Below are 23,891 nucleotides of genomic sequence, written 5' to 3' on the forward strand. Positions count from 1 at the left end.
TGGTCTATTGTCATTTGTGCATTTTAATTTTTTATGTTTTTTAATCGTATTACATGAAACTATCTTATTATTGTATTAACTGACCAATTGTGAATTTAAGACCGCAATTCAGGTTTCTTTTACTGCCAGTGTCTTTTTTAAATATTGTTGAATAACTAAACCATTAATTATATATTATTACATTGCACTTTCGATTCGAAAGACGTGGTTTTTTTTTTAAGCCAAGCAGTGACGCTTCTCAGTATGTGTATTCCCATCAGGGAATTTCCTTCATGCGTTGACATATTTTTTCTGGATTTTCAGCGATATCACAAAAACCTGACCACCCTTGAAAATGTCAGTCTTATTGTGCACACCTACATTTTAAAGGATTAAACAGTCAAACTGTTCCAAAAACTAAAGGTTTACTTGCCCTTTGAAGGTTGCATTTCTTCTGTTTGGACACCTTTGGGTGACTGTCAAAGACAAGTCTTCCGGTTGGTGTATCTCAACTATGCATAAAGTAATGAACCTGCAAAAGTTTTAGCTTGATTGGTCATCGGAGTTGCGAGATAATAATGAAACTTGGAAAAAACACCCTTGTCACACAAAGTTGTGTGCTTTCAAATGGTTGATTGCGAGACCTCAAATTCTACACCTGAGGTTTTGAAATCAAGTTCATTGAAAATTGCTTCTTTCTCGAAAACTTTGCACTTCAGAGGGAGCAGTTACTCATAGTTTTATACTATCAACCTCTCCCGAATACTCGTTACCAAGTGAGGTTTTCTGCTAATAATTATTTTGAGTAATTACCAATAGTGTCCACTGCCTTTAAAGTCTGCATTTCTTCAAATCAAATTTTATGTGTATGGTGAAAACAAAATACTGTGAATATTGTTTACCGTCATAATAAGTGGTGTCCGTTCTGTCATCTGGGGCTGGGATGAAAGGGGCTTCTGTCTCCCTGATTCGCTTCCAGTCGATTGCGTGGAATAGTGGATGGGACTTCAGGTCTGAAGAAAGCAAGATAAGATATTTGAGAAAATTATGGGAAAGCGTCATGAAAATGGCTAATGGGAACATCCTTTTTATCTGACAGTTACCAACCTAACACACAAGACAAGAACATAAACAAAACAAAAAAAACAACAACAAACTGTCAGTGTCTTCATTCCCATTTTAGCATTCGACCGGAAGTCGCATGTCTGGCTTGATCCCCAAAACGTGGATGATAACAAACAACAACAACCACATGAAACCGCGACCAAAAAGGTGGTCTCTTTTAATTTGCGTAGACTACCGACGGAGAGAGCAAAAAAATCCCCATCGGATTGCTTCAGAAAGAAGGAAAACGGACCTAAAACATCCATCAAAAACCTCCATGTTCCCCCTCCAAAAATGATCTAAAAAACATGCTCCAAACTTACCTTTAAATATTGAAAATGCTTGAAAAATGCAAGTTCTAGTGGTTGTGTTTTTGTTAACCACCGTCCTAGCTACACGACGTACACACACGCATCACGGCAATAACCAACGGAACTTTCGCAATGCTTTCTGAAATAACAATAAAATGGAAGTTTATTTAAAGGTGACGCAATGGGGTGGCACTACTAATAGTAGTACTATTATTGAAATACTTTCTAAATCACCAAACTATCTTTTTGAATTGTACAAACAGAGCCAAAATATTCGTTGATATTTTCACAAACTTACCCGTATTATTTTGAATGTGCAGCCCCTTATTTTACGGGTTTTCCCAGCCAGATATAAATATACGCCCAGTCTGGTACCTGGACTTATGTGCATGTTTGTTGCGTGCTACAGAGTTTGTGACAATTGTTGCAAGATATGCGAAGAGATTAGTCTGGTACCTAATCTAAGAGTTAGTGTTGTATAAGCATTAAGCTAAGGGTTGATACAGATGTGAAGTGAAGAAGGGGGTATAATTTGGGGGGTTGGTCCTGAATGGCAGACAAGGGGTGCGTGTTTAGGGTTGATACAGATGTGGAGTGAATTAGGGGGTATAATTTGGGGGGTTGGTCCTGAATGGCAGACAAGGGGTGCGTGTTTTGGGTTAATTTGAAGTAAAGAAGGGGGTCTTATGTTGGGGGTGGGTCCCGTGTGTCAGAAAAGGGGGGCATATTTGGGTTTATACAGATTTGAAGTGAAGAAGGGGGTATTATTTTGGGGGTTGGTCCTGAATGGCAGACAAAATTAAGGGGTGCATGTTTTGGGGTGATACAAATTTGAAGTAGAAGGGTTAAAGGAACACGTTGCCTTGGATCGGTCGAGTTGGTCTTTGAAAATCGTTCTGTAACAGTTTGTTGTAAAATGTATATGGTTAGAAAGATATTGTAAAAGTAGAATACAATGATCTACACAAATATGCCTCGAAATTGCGTGGTTTTCTTTTTACCCTGTCGACTAACCTGTTCGGCCATTTATGGGAGTCCAATTATTTTGACTCCCATAAATGGCCGACCGTGATAGTTTGCGACGTAAAAGGAAAACCATGCAGTTTCAAGTGATACTTGTGTGGATCATTATATTCTACTTTTAAAACATCTTTCTAACCATATGCATTTCATAACAAACGGTTTCAAACGCTTTTAATAGACCAACTCGTCCGATCCAAGGCAACGTGTTCCTTTAACATATCGGGGGTGGGTCATGAATGACAGAAAAGGGGTGCTGATTTGAAGTGAAGAAGGGGGTAACATTTTAGGGGTTGGTCCTGAATGGCAGACAAATTGGGTGGATTTTTGGGTGGATACAGTTTTGAAGTGAAGAAGGTGGTGGGGGTGGGTCCTGAAAATGGCAGAAGGGGTGCTTATTTCATACTTTGATGTTGCCTAAAAAACATAACCACTTATTTTTCACTGACACTGCTTCAATATTGTTGAAAAGTTTTTTCACCAGATATCTTGGATTTAAAAAAGGGCCCTCTCCTTCTTTCTTGTAAAAAGCCAAGACAACGGAAACTATTTTTTTATTTTAAATATGTAGGCCTAAGATACAGATTTGAAGTAGAAGGGGTAACATGTTGGGGGTGGATCTTAAAAGACAGAACAGTGGGGTGCATTTCTGATTTATACTTTAGTAGAGCACCTAAAAAACTAAATCGCTTTATTTTCACTGCTACTTCCAATATTGTTTTAAATTGTTTTTAAAATAGATTTCCATCAGAAAACATCTACAAAATAAATCAACATGCGGAGTTGACCTAGATGCCGGTTGGGTTAGAAAAATGCTACCATGGATTTAAAAAGTGACTCCCTTCTTTCTTGTAAAAAGCCAAAATGAGAAACTTTTCTTTTTAAGTGTGTAGGCCTAATATGAAGTAGAAGGGGTAACATGTTGGGGGCGGAACCTAAAAGGCAGAACAGTGGGGTGCATTTTTCTGATTGATACTTTAGTAGATCGCCAAACTAAATAGCTTTTTTTTTTTACTGCTGCTTCCAATATTGTTTTAAAGTTTTTAAACATAAATTTTCACGATAAGAACTATCTATAAAATAAATAGACATAGGGAGTTGACATAGATGCCAGTTGGGTTTGAAAATGCTATCATGGATTTAAAAAGTGGCCTCCTTCTGTCTTGTAAAAAGCTAAAAGGAGAAACTATTTTTTTCAAATATGCAGGCCTAAGATACACATTGAAGTACAAGGGGTACTATGTTGGGTGCGGATTCGAAAGGCATAAAAGAGGGGTGTCGACTGTACACTAGTAGAAGGATAATGAATTGGGGATGGGTCCAGAAAGATAGAAAGGTGGGTGCATCCAGATTGGTGCATGCTTTGGAAATAAGTACAGATTTGGAGTTTACTAGAAGAGGTAGACATAATTGGGGAGTGGCTTAAGATTGGCAGAGTAGAGGGGTCAGGGCATGTGTGGGTTAGGGGCTGGTTGACAAAATAGATGGTTGATTTCTAAAATACACACGTCTGGTGTAATGAGAGCACAATGAAAAAACAGACAAAATAGGTTTCGAGAACTCACCATTATTGCAAACGGTAGATTGTGGTTCAAAACTGATGATTGGTGAGACTGCTAGTCCTTGAACTTGGTAATCATGAGTTGAACAATCCAGAGCAATTTGATCCATCTAGAGTAAAAAAAGGAAGCAAAGAAAATAAAACACCCTTACGGTTAGGGCAGGGGGAGGAGGGGTGGTCAAAAAGAAAGCCAAAGTTGAAAAGTGAAACTTTAATATTACTGCTTACTGCTTAAAGGGGCAAGGCAATTTTCATTTTATTTTGTAAATGGCACTTCCATTGAAAAATACTACAGTCTATTAAAGCTTTTAAAAGATAAAGTTTGTCATCTTTTCAGCCTTAGATAGCCAAGTTGGGATGATCATTCTCCTAGAACTATGAGGTTCATTCCGCTATTGTCTGGAGACGATAGTGGAACTTCTAGGAGTAGGATGGATGATTGGATGCAGGAAGGTATGTAAGGGTGACTTTATGACAGTCAGCCTCGACCCTTTTGAACACAGAGTCGTGAAAAGAGATTTGACATCAAAACTCACTAATATATCGGATGACTGTAATTCAATTCCCTTGATAATATCGATAAACCCTGCTGAATTGGGTACATGGTGAGGTGTTTTGCCCACAAGTGGGTGTAAAAACTTAGTCAAGTGTGGGGCAAGGTTGTAGGTAGGGGAACCTCGAGAGGAGACAATAGGGCGGAGCGGTTTATCTGGTTTGTGAATCTTTGGCTGACCAAAGAATCTCGGGCACTTCGAGGCCGAAGGCCTGAGATGTCTGTACAATGGAGTGGGTGTGGCAGTGCTACAGTTTAGGGAGAGGAGCATGGCAGTGAGCTTCCTTTCAACTGATGGGATCGGGTTCTTCTTGAGCGGACATAGGTATCCTTGACACAAACCTTGAGAAAAAAAACTGCAAAAAAATTAAATAGTTATTTACAAACATGTAGAGAGAAACACAAATTAATTAGTTATTTACAAATCTGTACAGAGAAACAAACCTGCAAACAAATGTAATAGTTATTTACAAACCTGTAAAGAGAAAAAAACCTGCCAAAAAATTAAATAGTTATTTACAAATCTGTAAAGCGAAACAAAAATTAATTAGTTGTTTACATACCTATAAAGAGAAACACAAATTCATTAGTTATTTACAAACCTGTAAAGAGAAAAAAAAACTGGAAAAAAAATTAAATAGTTATTTACAAACCTGTAAAGAGAAACAAAAATTAATTAGTTATTTACAAACCTGTAAAGAGAAACAAAAATTAATTAGTTATTTACAAACCTGTAAAGAGAAACAAAAATTTATTAGTTATTTACAAACCTGTAAAGAGAAACAACAAATTAATTAGTTATTTACAAACCTGTACAGAGAAACAAAAATTAATTAGTTATTTACAAACCTGTAAAGAGAAACAAAACTGCCTAAAAATTGAATAGTTATTTACAAACCTGTAAAGATAAATAACAATATTTATTAATTATTTACAAACCTGTAAAGAGAAGCAACAATTAGTTAGTTATTTAAAACCTGCAAAGAGAAAAAAAACCTGCAAAAAGATTTAAAAGTTATTTACAAACATGTAAAGAGAAACAGAAATTAATTAGTTATTTACAAACCTGTAAAGAGAAACAAAAATTAGTTAGTTACTTACAAACCTGTAAAGAGAAACACAAATTAATTGGTTGTTTACAAACCTGTAAACAGAAAGAAAAAATAATTAGTTATTTACAAACCTGCAAAGAGATACACAAATTTATTAGATATTTACAAACCTGTAAAGAGAAAAAAACCTGCAAACAAATTAAATAGTTACAATAAACCTGTAAAGATAAACAACAATTTATTAATTATTTACAAACCTGTAAAGAGAAACAAAAATTAATTAATTATTTACAAACCTGTAAAGAGAAACAAAAATGAATCAGTTATTTACAAACTTGAAAAAAACCTGCAAAAAAATGTAAAGAATAAATAGAAAGCATTATTTTGTTAGGGGGTGACTTTGTAAGGGGGTGACTTTGTCAGGGGTGACTTTGTCAGGGGTGACTTTGTAAGGGGGTGACTTTGTCAGGGGTGACTTTGTCAGGGGTGACTTTGTCAGGGGTGACTTTGTAAGAGGGTAACTTTGTAAGGTGGTGACTTTGTAGGGGGTGACTTTGTAAGGGGGTGACTTTGTCAGGGGATAACTTTGTCAGGGGATAACTTTGTCAGGGGGTGACTTTGTAAGGGGGTGACTTTGTAAGGGGGTGACTTTGTCAGGGGTGACTTTGTAAGGGGATAACTTTTTCAGGGGCGACTTTATAAGGGGGTGACTTAATACGTGGTGACTCTGTAAGGGGTGACTTTGTTAGGGGGCAACTTTTTAAGGGGATGACTTTGTCAGGGGGCGACTTCGTCAGGGATGACTTTGTCAGGGGCGACTTTGTAAGGGGGTGATGTTGTCAGGGGTGACTAAGTCAGGGGGCGACTTTGTAAAGGGTGACTTTGTAAGGGGGTGACTTTGTAATGGGGTTTGACTTCGTAAGAGTTGACTCTGTAAGGGGGTTACTTTGTAATGGGGTTTGACTTCGTAAGAGTTGACTCTGTAAGGGGGTTACTTTGTAAGTGGTGACTTTGTCAGGGGGTGACTTTGTCAGGGGGTGACTTTGTCAAGAGGTGACTTTGTCAGGGGCAACTTTGTAAGGGGTGGCTTTATAAGGGGTGACTTTATAAGGGGGGACTACGTCAGGGGGCGACTTTGTAAAGGGTGACTTTGTAAGGGGGCAACTTTGTCAGGGGTGACTTTGTCAGGGGCGACTTTGTAAGGGGGTGATGTTGTCAGGGGTGACTTTGTCAAAGGGTGACTTTGTCAAAAGGTGACTTTGTCAGGGGCAACTTTGTAAGGGGGTGACTTTATAAGGGGTGACTTTGTAAGGGGTGACTAAGTCAGGGGGTGACTTTGTAAAGGGTAACTTTGTAAGGGGGCGACTTTGTCAGGGGTGACTTTGTCAGGGGCGACTTTGTAAGGGGGTGATGTTGTCAGGGGCCACTTTGTAAGGGGTGACTTTGTCAGGGGGTGACTTTGTAAGGGGATAACTTTTTCAGGGGTGACTTTATAAGGAGGTTACTTAATACGTGGTGACTCTGTAAGGGGGTGACTTGGTTAGGGGGCAACTTTTTAAGGGGATGACTTTGTCAGGGGGCGACTTTGTTAGGAGGCAACTTTTTAAGGGGATGACTTTGTCAGGGGGCAACTTCGTCAGGGATGACTTTGTCAGGGGCGACTTTGTAAGGGGTTGATGTTGTCAGGGTTGACTTTGTAAGGGGTGACTTTGTCAGGGAGCAACTTTGTAATGGGTGACTTTGTCAAGAGGTGACTTTGTCAGGGGCAACTTTGTAAGGTGGTGACTTTATCAGGGGTGACTTTGTAAGGGGTGACTAAGTCAGGGGGCGACTTTGTAAAGGGTGACTTTGTAAGGGGGCGACTTTGTCAGGGGTGACTTTGTCGGGGGTGACTTTGTCAGGGGGGAAACTTTGTAATGGGTGACTTGTCAAGGGGTGACTTTGTCAGGGGCAACTTTGTAAGGGGGTGACTTGTCAAGGGGTGACTTTGTAAGGGGTGACTTTGTCAGGGGGCAACTTTGTAATGGGTGACTTTGTCAGGGGGCGACTTTGTAAAGGGTGACTTTGTCAGGGGCGACCTTGTTTTGATCAGTATGCTCTGGTCTTTAGGAGGAAGCTGGAAGGCAACCAGCCCACACTGCTGAAATGTTGAGTTGTTACACCACTGGTTCTATACAGATTCACCAAAACATATTCAAGAGAGTTATGATTTGTGTACAAGGTGTTACAGCAAATAACAATAAAGAAGGACATTCAAAAACAACAGAAACAAAACTTACCCGATTGTTTTTGTTGTATTGTTCTGTTTGATGCAGATTCTCCGCTGCAGCATCTCCATTCAGGGGATCCCCCTAGTTGGGGTACAACAATGCAGCATCTCCATTCAGGGGATCCCCCTAGTTGGGGTACAACAATGCAGCATCTCCATTCAGGGGATCCCCCGGGTTGGGGTACACTAATGCAGCATCTCCATTCAGGGGATCCCCTGGGTTGGGGTACCCCAATGCAGCATCTCCATTCAGGGGATCCCCTGGGTTGGGGTACACCAATGCAGCATCTCCATTCAGGGGATCCCCTGGGTTGGGGTACACCAATGCAGCATCTCTATTCAGGGGATCCCCCGGGTTGGGGTACACTAATGCAGCATCTCCATTCAGGGGATCCCCCGGGTTGGGGTACACCAATGCAGCATCTCCATTCAGGGGATCCCCCAGGTTGGGGTACACTAATGCAGCATCTCAATTCAGGGGATCCCCCGGGTTGGGGTACACCAATGCAGCATCTCCATTCAGGGGATCCCCCGGGTTGGGGTACACCAATGCAGCATCTCCATTCAGGGGATCCCCCGGGTTGGGGTACACCAATGCAGCATCTCCATTCAGGGGATCCCCCGGGTTGGGGTACACCAATGCAGCATCTCCATTCAGGGGATCCCCCGGGTTGGGGTACACCAATGCAGCATCTCCATTCAGGGGATCCCCCGGGTTGGGGTACACCAATGCAGCATCTCCATTCAGGGGATCCCCCGGGTTGGGGTACAACAATGCAGCATCTCCATTCAGGGGATCCCCCGGGTTGGGGTACACCAATGCAGCATCTCCATTCAGGGGATCCCCCGGGTTGGGGTACAACAATGCAGCATCTCCATTCAGGGGATCCCCCTAGTTGGGGTACAACAATGCAGCATGTCCATTCAGGGGATTTGGGTTGGGGTACACCAATGCAGCATCTCCATTCAGGGGATCCCCTGGGTTGGGGTACACCAATGCAGCATGTCCATTCAGGGGATCCCCCTAGTTGGGGTACAACAATGCAGCATCTCCATTCAGGGGATCCCCCGGGTTGGGGTACACTAATGCAGCATCTCCATTCAGGGGATCCCCTGGGTTGGGGTACACCAATGCAGCATCTCCATTCAGGGGATCCCCTGGGTTGGGGTACACCAATGCAGCATCTCCATTCAGGGGATCCCCCGGGTTGGGGTACACCAATGCAGCATCTCCATTCAGGGGATCCCCCGGGTTGGGGTACACCAATAGTTGGGGTAGGTATGACTGAGATGACTCAAAAATGGGGGATAAATCTGGACAGATAAAAACACAAAGACACTGAAAATGTTAAGGAGAGGAAAGATGATTTTAAATGTTACCCTGCGTTGGAAAAAAAAAACAATTTGAAAATACAATATTTCAAAGAAAAAATCAATTCATACAAACTTTTTCAAGAGGAGAGTGTGTGTGTTGAAGCTTCTGGACATAAATATGGGTTAACATTGGGTGCTGACAAGCAACATGCTTTTAAAGTAAATGTTATCGTTGTAGGAATGACTAATAAATGTTGGATAAATCTGGAGAGATAAAAACACATAGACACTGGAAATGTTAAGGAGAGAAACATTATTAAAGGAATGTTTCTGGCCCAATGACCTGAGGGCACTAGTGCATAGACCTTTCCCGAGGGCACTAATAAGTGCATAGACCTTTCCTGAGGGCACTAATAAGTGCATAGACCTTTCCCGAGGGCACTAATAAGTGCATAGACCTTTCCTGAGGGCACTAATAAGTGCATAGACCTTTTCGCAAACCCTGGGGCGCGCGCGTAAAGCTTGGATTTGGTGCATTGTGGTCTAGCTGCTGATCAAAGTTGATCCATATCTATCCCACAATGCACCTCATTCAACAGTCTGCGTTGCGCAATGGCATTTGCAAAAAGGTCTATTGATACACTTATTGTAAAATGTGCTTTAAGGACTACCGGTAGTTATAATATGACTTGAAGAAACTGCACAAAAATAACAGTCTGTGTGTTAAAAATAGTACTTTAGAACAAGTTTTCAGCAGGTTGTTGGCATTGTGGGAATATAATAGAGTGTTAACTTGCAACCAACCATGACCAAATGGAGCTGCTTAAATGGTAAATGTTGCTGTTAACAAATCTGCTCAACAAACAATTAAAGCTGTTGGACAAAGGTGTTTGACAACAACTTTTTAGAAACCCCTTTTGTAATGTCTGAATAATGTGCAACCACTTGAACATGAACAAGTGACAAAGTTTAAAGAGGCTACAATGAAAAAGGCTCACTGTCTGGCAATTACAGCAAATGGCATTTTATCAACAAATTACCAAAACAAATGTTTACATAAGTTTGGTGATCAAAGGTGGGCACCCTAATCTCAAGCAATCTGGATTCTGGTCAAACTTTGGAATAAATTGTTTTTGTTCTGGATCAAGATAAAAAAGACATTCATATACAAAACAACTCTGTTACTTTTTAAATAACACCAAACGGCAGTTTTTATTTTGACCAGAAAGGACGTATTTGAATATCTCCCCACTAAGTAGTCACAATGGCTTGGCATCTGTTGTGGGACATTCTAATGACAGTTGCATTGACAATGGTGGTGATATCTGTTAGTGCTTTTGTGATTCTAGTTCTGTACATCGCTTATCAGCACAACAGATTTTCTCATATTCCAGGACCGCCAAGAAAAGAGTAAATTCCTATGAGTTCCTCTTCCATTTTGATTGAGAGGGGTAGCCCATGAAGTTTTTTTATGAGTTTCTACCAAAGAACAAACAGTGTAACTTTAGAAATAAACTGTCTTTTCACCAGAAGCAGGGTCTTATGTTTTCATTTTATATTGTATCAGCCTTGTGAGCAAAGTTAACTGCATACCCAGAAGCACAAGTACTATATCAGAATAATGCTCGGAATTCAACAAATTGTCTAAGCTCACTCAATGGATTATTTTTCAACACTTTTTTTGAATGTCATTGTCACAATGAGACAATGACAGGGAGACAAGAAAAGTCATACAAAATTAAACAGATTTGATATAGAAGAGTTTGCGGTAACACCATGTAATAGCTATCTCTAGATGAGTTGGGGTGGTTCTGAAAAGAACCGTTGGTTTAACTCGACGTTTCGATCAGTATGCTCTGATCGTCTTCTGAACAGATTTGGGAGTCGCTGTGAGTCGGCCAAACCTAGGCTGTACATGGAAGCCTTGGTCGACAATTGGCAATGTCAATAACAGTAGTGGAAACTCTTTCATAATAATCCTTGTCTCCAATAAAAGAATGAAGGTCTGGTATTGGGATAACACAATAATCCCAGCAAAAGGGAAATTTGTATGAAATATCAGTATCTTGTGTAAATTGTTCTTTTAATATCTACAAGTACATCTACAGCAAATAGAGGAGCCATTTCGGGGCTTGGGTTTCTGGAAATAAATCACAAGACTGTAGGGCTCAAAGCTCAACACTTTTACTGGACCAGAGAATTGTTACAATACCGGAATCAAAATGAGAAGAATACTGATCTACACAGTTTCACATTGAAGCTGCTTTGGAAACAATCAATAAAACAAAATAAATGTTTTCTTTTATAGCATTTAATAGGTGGTTTGCACTGAAAATACAATGAGGTGTTGCTATTCAAATTAAAAAACACACAGCCAATAGGCTTGTTTGGTTGAAAGTTTACCATGTTAACTGGCCCACAATGAAAATCACTGGCCTCGAGCATACGGTCCAGTATGAATCTTCCTTGGGTCCTGCATCTTGTGTTCTTGATACATCAAGACTATTTCTTTCTTATCATCCACATGGCTCATTATCTGGTCCAGTATGAATCTTCCTTGGGTCCTGCATCTTGTTTTCTTGATACATCAAGACTATTTCTTTCTTATCATCCACATGGCTCATTATCTGGTCCAGTATGAATCTTCCTTGGGTCCTGCATCTTGTGTTCTTGATACATCAAGACTATTTCTTTCTTATCATCCACATGGCTCATTATCTGGTCCAGTATGAATCTTCCTTGGGTCCTGCATCTTGTGTTCTTGATACATCAAGACTATTTCTTTCTTATCATCCACATGGCTCATTATCTGGTCCAGTATGAATCTTCCTTGGGTCCTGCATCTTGTGTTCTTGATACATCAAGACTATTTCTTTCTTATCATCCACATGGCTCATTATCTGGTCCAGTATGAATCTTCCTTGGGTCCTGCATCTTGTGTTCTTGATACATCAAGACTATTTCTTTCTTATCATCCACATGGCTCATTATCTGGTCCAGTATGAATCTTCCTTGGGTCCTGCATCTTGTGTTCTTGATACATCAAGACTATTTCTTTCTTATCATCCACATGGCTCATTATCTGGTCCAGTATGAATCTTCCTTGGGTCCTGCATCTTGTGTTCTTGATACATCAAGACTATTTCTTTCTTATCATCCACATGGCTCATTATCTGGTCCAGTATGATTCTTCCTTGGGCCCTGCATCTTGTGTTCTTGATACATCAAGACTATTTCTTTCTTATCATCCACATGGCTCATTATCTGGTCCAGTATGAATCTTCCTTGGGTCCTGCATCTTGTGTTCTTGATACATCAAGACTATTTCTTTCTTATCATCCACATGGATCATTATCTGTCCATTCAGTAACTGCGGTCCAGTATGAATCTTCCTTGGGTCCTGCATCTTGTGTTCTTGATACATCAAGACTATTTCTTTCTTATCATCCACATGGCTCATTATCTGGTCCAGTATGAATCTTCCTTGGGTCCTGCATCTTGTGTTCTTGATACATCAAGACTATTTCTTTCTTATCATCCACATGGCTCATTATCTGGTCCAGTATGAATCTTCCTTGGGTCCTGCATCTTGTGTTCTTGATACATCAAGACTATTTCTTTCTTATCATCCACATGGCTCATTATCTGGTCCAGTATGAATCTTCCTTGGGTCCTGCATCTTGTTTTCTTGATACATCAAGACTATTTCTTTCTTATCATCCACATGGCTCATTATCTGGTCCAGTATGAATCTTCCTTGGGCCCTGCATCTTGTGTTCTTGATACATCAAGACTATTTCTTTCTTATCATCCACATGGCTCATTATCTGGTCCAGTATGAATCTTCCTTGGGCCCTGCATCTTGTGTTCTTGATACATCAAGACTATTTCTTTCTTATCATCCACATGGCTCATTATCTGGTCCAGTATGATTCTTCCTTGGGCCCTGCATCTTGTGTTCTTGATACATCAAGACTATTTCTTTCTTATCATCCACTTGGCTCATTATCTGGTCCAGTATGAATCTTCCTTGGGCCCTGCATCTTGTGTTCTTGATACATCAAGACTATTTCTTTCTTATTATCCACATAGCTCATTATCTGTCCATTCAGTAACTGTAATGATTTGAAGTAACTCAATAGTCATTTATTTCAGCTTCTTAACTGGACATGTCAGACTTATTATGGCAGCAATCAACAGAGGCTCGACACTCTCAGATTATTTGGTTGATCAGTAAGTACAAACTAAGGTCCTCCTATTAATCCTGGCTTGTGCTTAGGCTCAGGCTTCGTCCAAGCCTCCAGAAAGTTTTCAAAATAACTTACTGAGCGTAAGAGAAGCCCCAAACCAAAATGTGGTTTATAATATGGAAAACTATTGACTGCTATAAGGGGCACAGTTAAAATTATAGGTCTAAGGTGATGCTAAAACCATGACTATGCCCGAAGTGAAGCTAAGGGCATAGCCGTGGGTTTTGACATCACCGAGGGCCTAGAATTTTAACTGTGCCCCGATTATTAAGCAGTCAATATTTCTTTTATATACCAAATAAAGATTCTTCTCATCAACAACACTCTGACTCTACGGTGAAAGGTCGTCTGCGAAAGAAAGGTCGCGCCGTGCCACGGAACGCTAGTCGTACATTAAACATATCATAGTTGCGTTATTGTCAGAGCAGGCATAGTCAATTGACTATGCCCTGGGCATAGTCACTATGACGTCATCTTGGTAGAGAAAGGGGGCATAGCTATTTCCATGACTCCATTTTTAACCAATCAGATTAGAGGATTCTGTACATAAGAGGTATATAAAAGGTGCTATGAATCACTTAACTTTGGTGTATCATGATCAAGGTTTGCCTATGTACAACATGTATACGTCAGTGAAAGCTCATTTACTCACACTCTTGAACCCCCTCAAAACAGCAACAGATATTGTCTGCAAAATTGCATTTAAGAACCCATACAACCTATATGGTGTTTGGTTGTGTTACCCGATTACTCCACATCTATTTCCCTAAATGTCACTCCACAACAGATTGTTTGGACTTACATTGAACAGATCAAATTAGTATACTGACCCTATGCTGAGCCCTAGTCCTTCACTTTGATAATTGGATATAAAAGGAATGGGGTTGTACAGGGGTTTAATTGTATAAAATGTGCACAAATGTTTTAATAATTTTTCAAATTTTGTTAAATGTCTACTTAATGTATGCAATGCATTTGATGCAAGTTCATTTTAAAACAATTAAACACATTTTTATCAATTAATTGACTTTTCAGTTATTTCTCTATTGCTAATTTTATAGGATGGAACTTTAGGGAGCAGTCTTTTCACTATTCATGTTTCAAAAACCAGTGGTGGTTTGCCTTGAACCAAGCTTTGTAAAGGTAATTTTAACGACAGAGTACAAGATTGTGATTAGGAAATAAAGCTAATTAATTAAAACAATTATTCCAGTCCCAATCACCTATAAAAGTAGTTTCAAATTTGTCTTTAAAATTTAGTTAGTGTTTGAAGACACCCCAAACCAAGATTAATTACTTTGATTGCCACACGCAAAATTGATTTACTCTTACAAATACAAATTATGTACATTTTCCTGTCATAACACTCTTTCAGAATATAAGAGATGTTAAATTTGCATTGGGTAAAGAATATTAATTATTTTTTTGACCCATAAACTGATGTGTGTTAGTATTGTATACTCAGTACTCAGTGAAAAAATATCACAGGCATGTTACTCGGGTGTGATTTGAACCCACGACCCTTGGAATTCTAGAGCAGTGTCTTACCAACTAGACTAGCGAGGTTGCCCGTTAGCTAGAGGCAGTTCGAATCCTATAAATCTACATACTGTATGAAAACATTGATTCTTACAAAAATGTGTATCTAACTGAAACTGAAGTTTTGCTCTGTCTACAATTCCAGAAACTTCTGTATTCCACAACACACATGAAGACACCAGCAGAGGTCCAGTACTTTTGGAGAGTTTATGGAAAGCGGTTTTTGCATCATGGTCTTGTGACAGAGTGCGATGTCCCATAACATTTGAAACGAAGAGCCCTCTTTGAGCCAACCTTTCATACAAAGTCAGATAATTCTGAGTATTTGTTTTTAATTTAATATTGGCAATTATGAACACCAACACACTGGTATATAACATTTTACAATTGGAGGTTTCATTGACTCCAAAATCACAGCTTGTACCTGAAGACATTGATTATTTTTATTGCAAATTCCACTTTTAGTGGTTTCAGTCTCACAGTTACCATTCAGTGTTCAATTTTAAAACAATAACAAGTCTTCAAAAGAAAAAGCACATATACATGTTCTTTCAAAAGTTTGAAATACTAAAATTGTTTTGATCTTTTAAATTTTAAATTTAAATGTTTTTGATCTGATGACTGGTGAGTTTATGGTCATTAAACTTTGAAAATAAACGCTTTTCAAACAAAATGAATCAAAGCAAAAATGACAACCCTTTTCAAATAAACTTGCAAACAAAGTATAAATTAGAAGATTGACTTATTTTGTAGGTACTTGAAGACATTGATGTCCACTTTCAATGAGGGGGGTCTCCAAGATGATTGAGCGATTAACTCTTAAAGCTGATGGCAAGACAGAAGTGTTTATGCTTGATGAGCTGAATAAAATGACTCTAGATGCTATCGCCAAGGTAAGACTTAAGACTTATCCAACCCAAGATGTATACATGTTTATAGGTTGGTCAACAACAACAATGTATGGATGACCTGTGGTGACCCTTGCTAGATAAGGTTCATGTGTTTAAAGGCACTGGACACTGTTGGTAATAACTCAAAATCATTGTTAGCTTAAAAACCTACTTGGTATTTAGTTATGGAGAGCTGTTGATAGTATAAAATATTGTGAGAAACTGCTCCCTCTGAAGTAACCTTGTTTTTAAGAAAGCGGTATTTTCTCACTCAATTAATATTAAAGACTTGAGCCTCAATTAGGCATCTGGCGGCACACACATTCGTGTTTTTTTCTTTCATCTTGCAACTCGATGACCAACTGAGTCAAAGTTTTCTCAGGTTTGTTATTTTTTTTATGAATAAGTTGGGATACACTAAGTGAAAATACTGGTCTTTTCCAATCGCCAAAGGTGTCCAATGCCTTTGACAAAGACTGGTAAATACTCCAACATGAATGACCATTACATAAGCTTATGCTGCCCCCTGCTCACCAATGCTTGTGACCATTACATAAGCTTATGCTGCCCCCTACTCACCAATGGTTGTGACCATTACATAAGCTTATGCTGCCCCCTGCTCACCAATGGTTGTGACCATTACATAAGCTTATGCTGCCCCCTGCTCACCAATGGTTGTGACCATTACATAAGCTTATGCTGCCCCCTGCTCACCAATGGTTGTGACCATTACATAAGCTTATGCTGCCCCCTGCTCACCAATGATTGTGACCATTACAAAAGCTTATGCTGCCCCCTGCTCACCAATGCTTGTGACCATTACATAAGCTTATGCTGCCCCCTGCTCACCAATGGTTGTGACCATTACATAAGCTTATGCTGCCCCCTGCTCACCAATGCTTGTGACCATTACATAAGCTTATGCTGGCCCCTACTCACCAATGGTTGTGACCATTACATAAGCTTATGCTGCCCCCTACTCACCAATGGTTGTGACCATTACATAAGCTTATGCTGCCCCCTGCTCACCAATGGTTGTGACCATTACATAAGCTTATGCTGGCCCCTGCTCACCAATGCTTGTGACCAATAAGCTTATGCTGCCCCCTGCTCACCAATGGTTGTGACCATTACATAAGCTTATGCTGGCCCCTGCTCACCAATGCTTGTGACCAATAAGCTTATGCTGCCCCCTGCTCACCAATGGTTGTGACCATTACATAAGCTTATGCTGCCCCCTGCTCACCAATGCTTGTGACCATAACATAAGCTTATGCTGCCCCCTGCTCACCAATGGTTGTGACCATTACATAAGCGTATGCTGCCCCCTGCTCACCAATGGTTGTGACCATTACATAAGCTTATGCTGCCCCCTACTCACCAATGCTTGTGACCATACATAAGCTTATGCTGCCCCCTACTCACCAATGCTTGTGACCATAACATAAGCTTATGCTGCCCCCTGCTCACCAATGCTTGTGACCATTACATAAGCTTATGCTGCCCCCTGCTCACCAATGCTTGTGACCATAACATAAGCTTATGCTGGCCCCTGCTCACCAATGCTTGTGGCCATTGCATAAGCTTATGCTGCCCCCTGCTCACCAATGGTTGTGACCATTACATAACTAAAATAAGCTTATGCTGCCCCCTGCTCACCAATGGTTGTGACCATTACATAAGCTTATGCTGCCCCCTGCTCACCAATGGTTGTCCTATTTTAAACTAAAACACACTCCTCAAAAATATTCACAAACTCATTACATTGAAATTAAACTGAACTGAACCTTGAAACTCACAATTGAAATGAACCTTTGTGAAAACGCTACTTGAAACTCATCACATAATTGAACCTTAACATCATACCTAGGCCTGACCTAGTGCAACTAGTGTAGACGTGACTATTGATTGCTTAGTCGGGTCTTGACTATTGGTTTTTAACTATTCGATGAATTATGTCGCTCATGACTTTTCATGACAACAAAGTTTATACTTACAAAACACAATCAGACATCAGTGACACAATCCTTCAATCCTTTCAGCTTGAATTCTACTATATTACGCCTGTGACAAACATTGCCACAATGAGCAAGTAGTAAATTTCACTAGTCACCCACGCCTACATGTTGACCCCATTTGAACACTTACATTATCAGGTATCAAATTGCAATAAATTTCAGCCCCATCCATTCTGTGCTTTACCAGACTGCTTTTTGCCTAGATCTGTTACATGACCGAGGCTTCAGCAGAGCAATCAGCATGTCTTTGGCCGGAGTGGAGATTTGTTTCTACAAACCCTGGATTCAGGTAATGTTTTAGTTTTTTATTGTTTTCTTACAACCACTTTGTCGCAAAGAATGCATGCACCTACATGTGTGTTACATATAAACCACAAATACCAGTGAGTATTCTTTCCAAATAACCTTTATTTGTGTGGTAGGCCTGTAGGAAAGAAGACAACTGAGAGTAAACAAGTTTTCCTCAGCTAACTTCAACGCCATACCTTTTATGATTCCAATCAATAAATGCAGTCTCAAGTTTTCCTCAGCTAACTTCAACGCCATACCTTTTGCCTACACCAACAGACAATCATAGATTCTCAACTTTGAATTCTTGTCTTTTCACAGCTGAATACATATGCTATGGGAAGAAACAAGCAATACTTTAAGGACCCCCTTGTATTTGATCCAGATCGTCATCTCAAATCCAAACATGACAGGTAAAGTTCATACTTCAATAACTTTAACATTTTCAGGGTCAGCCAACAAATCAGGGTCATGCCAACAAACAGGGTCAGGCAAACAATCAGGGTCATGCCAACAAACAGGGTCAGGCAAACAATCAGGGTCAAGCAACCATCAAGCTCAGGCAAAAAATCAGGGCCAGGCAAACAATCAGGGTCAGGCAAACAATCAGGGTCAGGCAAACAATCAGGGTCAGGCAAACAATCAGGGTCAGGCAAACAATCAGGGTCAGGCAAACAATCAGGGTCAGGCAAACAATCAGGAACAAGCAACAATCAGGGTCAAGCGTTTTTATCAGGGCCAGGCATTCTAATTAGGGTCAGGCATTCTTATTGAAGTTGCAAAATTTCAGTGTGCAAACTGTCTAGTCTGTAGTCCTTTTGGTTGGGACCCTTCCTTGGGCATGTTTCATGTACGCATAAAAACATCTCTGCAGCAGATGCATAATGACAATGATTGTAGATAAACTATAACATGGTAGTATTCAAAGGACTTCAAAACCACTGAGTGTCAGTCTCTGTTCTCAAATTAAAGACTTCCCCTGATAATACATTGAATTCTATAAATGTGACTATTATGTACATTATGTTGTGACAATTTTGTGACAATTGATTATTTACAGGCACTATTTTACTCATTTTCCTTTCTCGATGGGTGTCCGATCTTGCATTGGTCAACAATTTGCACTGGTAAGTTGTCATTAAAGCCACTGGACACGTTTGGTAAATGTCAAAGACTCTCACTTGGTGTATCCCAACGTGCATTAAAATAACAAACCTGTTAAAAATTTGGGCTCAATTGGTCATCATTGCATGAGAATGATGAAAGAAAACACACCCTTGTTGCATTACTTTGTGTGTTTTCAGATGCATAACAAATGGCTTCAGCTTTTAAGTCCATTATTATTTTAGTGCAAAATTACCTCTTTTTAGAAAACTATGTCACTGCCTTTAACCAAACATTAAAAATGTAGGTTTCAGGAAGTTACTTTCTAACATTCCAAACCAATATTTAGAAATGTAAGCTGTATCCAAATATCAATGGATTTGTACAAAAAGCTCAATTAACTGAAGATTTAGGCTAAATTGTGCATTTATTTATCATTTTTAACTAAACTCCTGTTTCTTTATCCATTCAATGTGTGTAGCTTGAGTCCAGACTGGTGATGAGCAGACTCTTACAGACATTTGATTTTCAACTGGTGCCAGGACAAGAGCGTGATGATGTAATACAAGAGATTATTATCAAACCAAAAGGACGTTGTAGACAGTATATCACCTTCAGTCACTAGATAGATCACCCGATCTAGGCAATAGCTCAGTGGGACCAAGCAACAAATGAATGATATGATGATTTGAGGTATACCTGATAGACATCCATCTCAGCATTAAGAAAAGCACCCACCACCGTGGCATCCAATCTCCTTACTCAATGAGATATCGTTGAACGTCAGACGCATTGTGAAAGAAATCTGCAATCCAATACCTCTTCTCTAGAAATACAAATCAGAGTGAAGAAATACATGTTATATCGGCACCTTTGAATGGTGTTATAACATCAGATTCCTTTAATGCTGTGTAATTATTATTATTACTATTATAATTGTTTAATTTCAATCAAATTCACTTCATTTTCAACAAAACAAAACCATCTACCCAAACCAACTGCCAATTGTTACCACCTACTCCTGGGGCTGAAACATGGAAATCCTCCACTAGGGGCCAGGCTAGTTAAAGCAGAATGCAGAATTGCTTTATGAAGCAATGATGGTAAAGTGCCTTGCTCAAAGGAAACAAGTGTCATGACCAGAATTCAAACCTACACTCTGCTGCTACATGTAGCTGACAACACTAGAGCTTGTCAGCTGAATTATGCTAAGAATTTGTAACTTTTTAACAATGAGTTTGCGGAGTGGATTTTCTGGACCCATTACAGGCTCATTCAATGAGAATTCAAAGCACTCACATACATACTAGCCCCATAATATGGTTCAATCCATGTGTATCCCCCCGCACAATATCAACTTATTTCTTTTTTTGTTTTTGGGTTCCCTTTTAAACCATTTATAAATAATGGTACGATCAATTGGTAAAAATTGAAGGAAACGGACCCATGAGAACGTGGGCGCGGGTCGAAAACAACCAGTTATCAAGGTCGCTGCGAAAATTCATTTGGTTTTTACCCACAACATGTGATGTCTTTTGAACAAATCCTCGAGAAGCATTATGCCTAGATAGGTAAGTTTTATGATGCAGATTGTTGCAGTACGATTTTTTGTCTCCCAAAAAAGCAATTTAATTGACAGCAATGGTGCTAGGGCCAGCACGGATACAAAGTGAACTGGACGAATACATGGGGCTAAGGTTTAGGGCACTGTAGTCTTATTTCCCAAACCGCCGATAATGACAAATTGCGAAAAAAGAGGCAAAAAGAAGTACAGTGCTCAGTAACTGGATCTATACTAATTTTGGAAAAGCCATTCCACACGTTCCAAGCTGAAGGGTAAACCTTTTATTTGGTGTTGAGGATATGAACCTCGAGGTTTGTTGAAACGATTACAATAGTGGAACGAACCTCATAGTTACAGGGCAGGAATGTAGACGACGCGTAGTAGTGTAGGCTAGCCCATGGCTAGCCTATGTACGTATGATAAAACATGGATAAAGTAGCTATATGACCTACCCGGTAACTACCTACACTCTACAGCTTTCCTTTACCAAATTACGCAAATTACGCCTATCATCATCTGTCTCTCTCCAGCCAGGCCAGGCCATATAAAAATTACATGTTTATAATTATGTGTATGGCCTGCTGGATGTAGCCTTGCTCAAGGCAGTCGAATTATTTACTCCGAAAAAAGACCGCCGCTGTATAAAAACCTACCCGTCATACACTGTGCGTAAAATGTTAGTAACCACATTGCACGACACGATGCCCCCGTACTCTAAACTAGAGAGAGAGACGTTTGCATAAAATTTATTTTGTAAAAATGAGTGAAAAAGTGGTGGCACCATAAGTGATAGGCCTACAGCAGTTTTCCATCCCTTTTCGTAAAAATGAGTGAAAAAGTGGTGTCGCCATACGGAAAGTTATCCCACGTGGTAGTAGTAAGCAGCTCCATGACAGCATCTGAGCATGGAGGTAGAATTAGCTACCTCCATGATCTGAGTGAGTAACTTTATTTATGCTACTCTCACACTTGGGCGAATATCTTGCAAATACGAATGTTTGAAATTCGCGATGAATTCGCCCAAATGTTACGATTTAATACTGAATGTCCTATGTCGTCCTTAAACCTCTCCTTTAATACCAATATCTTACGCATAAAACGTACGCTTTACCAACAGTACCAATGGCTTACCAAATGCTTACACAAATCGATGGCGAATTACCATCTTCACAACATTCGCTGAATGTACGGAAGCGCTTCGTATTACCCCTCTTGCAGAGTGGTGAATGTTCTTGCGAACATGAATATTTGAACTGCACGAAGAATTCGTCCAAAATAGCAGTTGGATATGTGACTATTTTCATCTCGGTCTCACCCCTCGATCGTCTTCTGTCGGCCCTCTCCTTACCAACAGCTTACAAATATATTACGGATGCGCAACGCTTGCCAATGCCTTTTACGTTGCAAATGCTTACGCACGCTTTACCAACATTACCAATCAATGCTAACGAAAATCACGCCGAATGACCGTCTTCGCAACATTCGCTGAAATTAACAAACGGGTTTGTAAATTGAGCGATCTTCGTAAGGTGGGGAATAATTTGTGAACGTTTCGAATTTGTCACCAACGCTTACGAAGACAAGGCGACTGCTGCGAGGTTTGAGCGATTGTCAAATATGTCCTTTCCATTAATAGCAAAGCATATTCGCTAGCATATTCGCCGTGTGAGAGCAGCATAAAGTGACCGATCTTCGCAAGGAGGTGGAGAATGACTTGTTAACATGGTGAATTTGTGGCGAATGTTGCAAAGTTTGAGCGATTGTTAAATATTTCTGTTCGTAAGCCCATTCGCTAGCATATTCTCCCCAGTGACATGTGAGAGTAGCATTACTTGCTCTATGTTTAGTTAGACTTTAGTTAAAGCATGGAGGTAGAATTCTACCTCCATGGTTAGAGTAGAGGGAGCTCGGAAATGAAAACCTGGGCCCTGTGTTGCATACTTTTTACTTACCACCACTCCAGGTAAAAACAAACACTATCTAGAAACAATTACATAATTGGAACATAGTGTTACAATTCTTAGATAATCTTACCTCATTTAATTGCTCTTAGTCTTACACAAACTAGGATGTTTGTCGATTTGTACATTTTCTGGTCACCAGCAAAAACTAATTCTACTTCACACTTCCAGCACGACGCGTGATGGCGCTGTGTACACTCTCAACGGTGGGGTTGCCTCTAAGAAGCTTCGAAGGCGGAGCGGCCCCCTTTGCATTTTAAAATGTAAAAAGAACAAGGAAAACAAACCTTGCCCCCTTAACCCCCTCCCAAACCTTTGTAAGGAAACCAAAACGAACCGATTCCCATATTCAATGGTTTGTTTTTCCTTTTTCTTTTTTGAAGATTAAAAAAGGGTAAAGGGTAAAGGGTTTGTATTTTCCTTTTTACCTTTTTTGACGGAAAAAAAAAAACAGGTAAAGGGTAAAGGGTTTGTTTAATTTGGTTTTCAGATCATTAGATGTAAATCGTGTGCCGTTCCTTCTGGTTCACTCGCGCCTCTGCAAATCATGAAGGTGAATATCAATTATGATAGCTCACTTGCATTCAGAGCCAATGGATCAATGTTATTTCATAAGCAAAAGAGAATGTGTTTGTGATTTTAACTTGGTATTTTGTTGTTGCAAGAGCCGAATGAACTTCCGCGTGCCCCCCCCCCCCCCCGCCCCCATGGGCAAAGTCGGGTTTGTAGGCCATACGGGCAGTCGTGGCGGGCGCTATACGAGTTGGCCGAGCCGTGATGTGAATTGAAACTGAGAAACGCCTTGCACCAAGACGAGGCAGCACTATTGTACACAAATGGACCCCAAATAAGTATTCCCAACTCTTTCAGACACTTCAAAGATTGTATTACAATTCCCCAAATTCACTGATAAAATCTTCCATGACAGCTTCAAATAGCAAAACTGCCCCATGCTAAGCCTAGGCTATTGTTTCTCATGCGTATAATGAATCTGCGGAGTAATTGAAAAAATGCGTAGTACTAAGAAGAAAAAAAAGGGTAAAATTTGGTAGTTAGAGAAAGCCCCTCCAAGCCAGTTTATTTGGGTAGTCTATTTTAAGTATTTTCTCTTTTG

At 40.0% G+C, this 23,891-nt stretch overlaps 1 protein-coding gene and 1 long non-coding RNA gene across 3 annotated transcripts; one reads left to right on the forward strand and one right to left on the reverse strand.

Annotated features, from left to right (window-relative positions):
• Window positions 1–281: 281 nt before the first annotated feature.
• Window positions 282–22,935, reverse strand: LOC117300161. Of its 2 annotated transcripts, XR_004520147.1 has the most exons (6): window positions 22,851–22,935; window positions 19,952–20,078; window positions 3,980–4,085; window positions 1,407–1,533; window positions 882–992; window positions 282–511 (listed from the first exon to the last, which is right to left on the reverse strand). It is a non-coding gene; the product is annotated as an uncharacterized LOC117300161 (long non-coding RNA). The 2 variants fall into 2 exon arrangements; XR_004520148.1 differs by lacking the exons at window positions 19,952–20,078; window positions 22,851–22,935 and adding an exon at window positions 7,860–7,966.
• Window positions 18,320–19,935, forward strand: LOC117300160 (cholesterol 24-hydroxylase-like). Its single transcript, XM_033783881.1, has 3 exons — window positions 18,320–18,561; window positions 19,209–19,275; window positions 19,734–19,935. Exons 1-3 carry the CDS (start codon window positions 18,485–18,487, stop codon window positions 19,875–19,877), a joined length of 288 nt encoding a protein of 95 aa, XP_033639772.1. The 5' UTR covers window positions 18,320–18,484; the 3' UTR covers window positions 19,878–19,935.
• Window positions 22,936–23,891: the final 956 nt, after the last annotated feature.

The sequence above is a fragment of the Asterias rubens genome, chromosome 15 (genome assembly GCF_902459465.1).
Source record: "Asterias rubens chromosome 15, eAstRub1.3, whole genome shotgun sequence".
NCBI classification, from domain to species: domain Eukaryota; kingdom Metazoa; phylum Echinodermata; class Asteroidea; order Forcipulatida; family Asteriidae; genus Asterias; species Asterias rubens.

Bases quoted from the DNA above. Each gene is read 5' to 3' on its own strand.
- LOC117300160 (XM_033783881.1), top strand. From the start codon at position 18,485: ATGGGAAGAAACAAGCAATACTTTAAGGACCCCCTTGTATTTGATCCA. The intron at 18,562-19,208 runs GTAAAGTTCATA...GATTATTTACAG, and splicing joins CTCAAATCCAAACATGACAG to GCACTATTTTACTCATTTTC. The intron at 19,276-19,733 runs GTAAGTTGTCAT...CAATGTGTGTAG, and splicing joins TTGGTCAACAATTTGCACTG to CTTGAGTCCAGACTGGTGAT.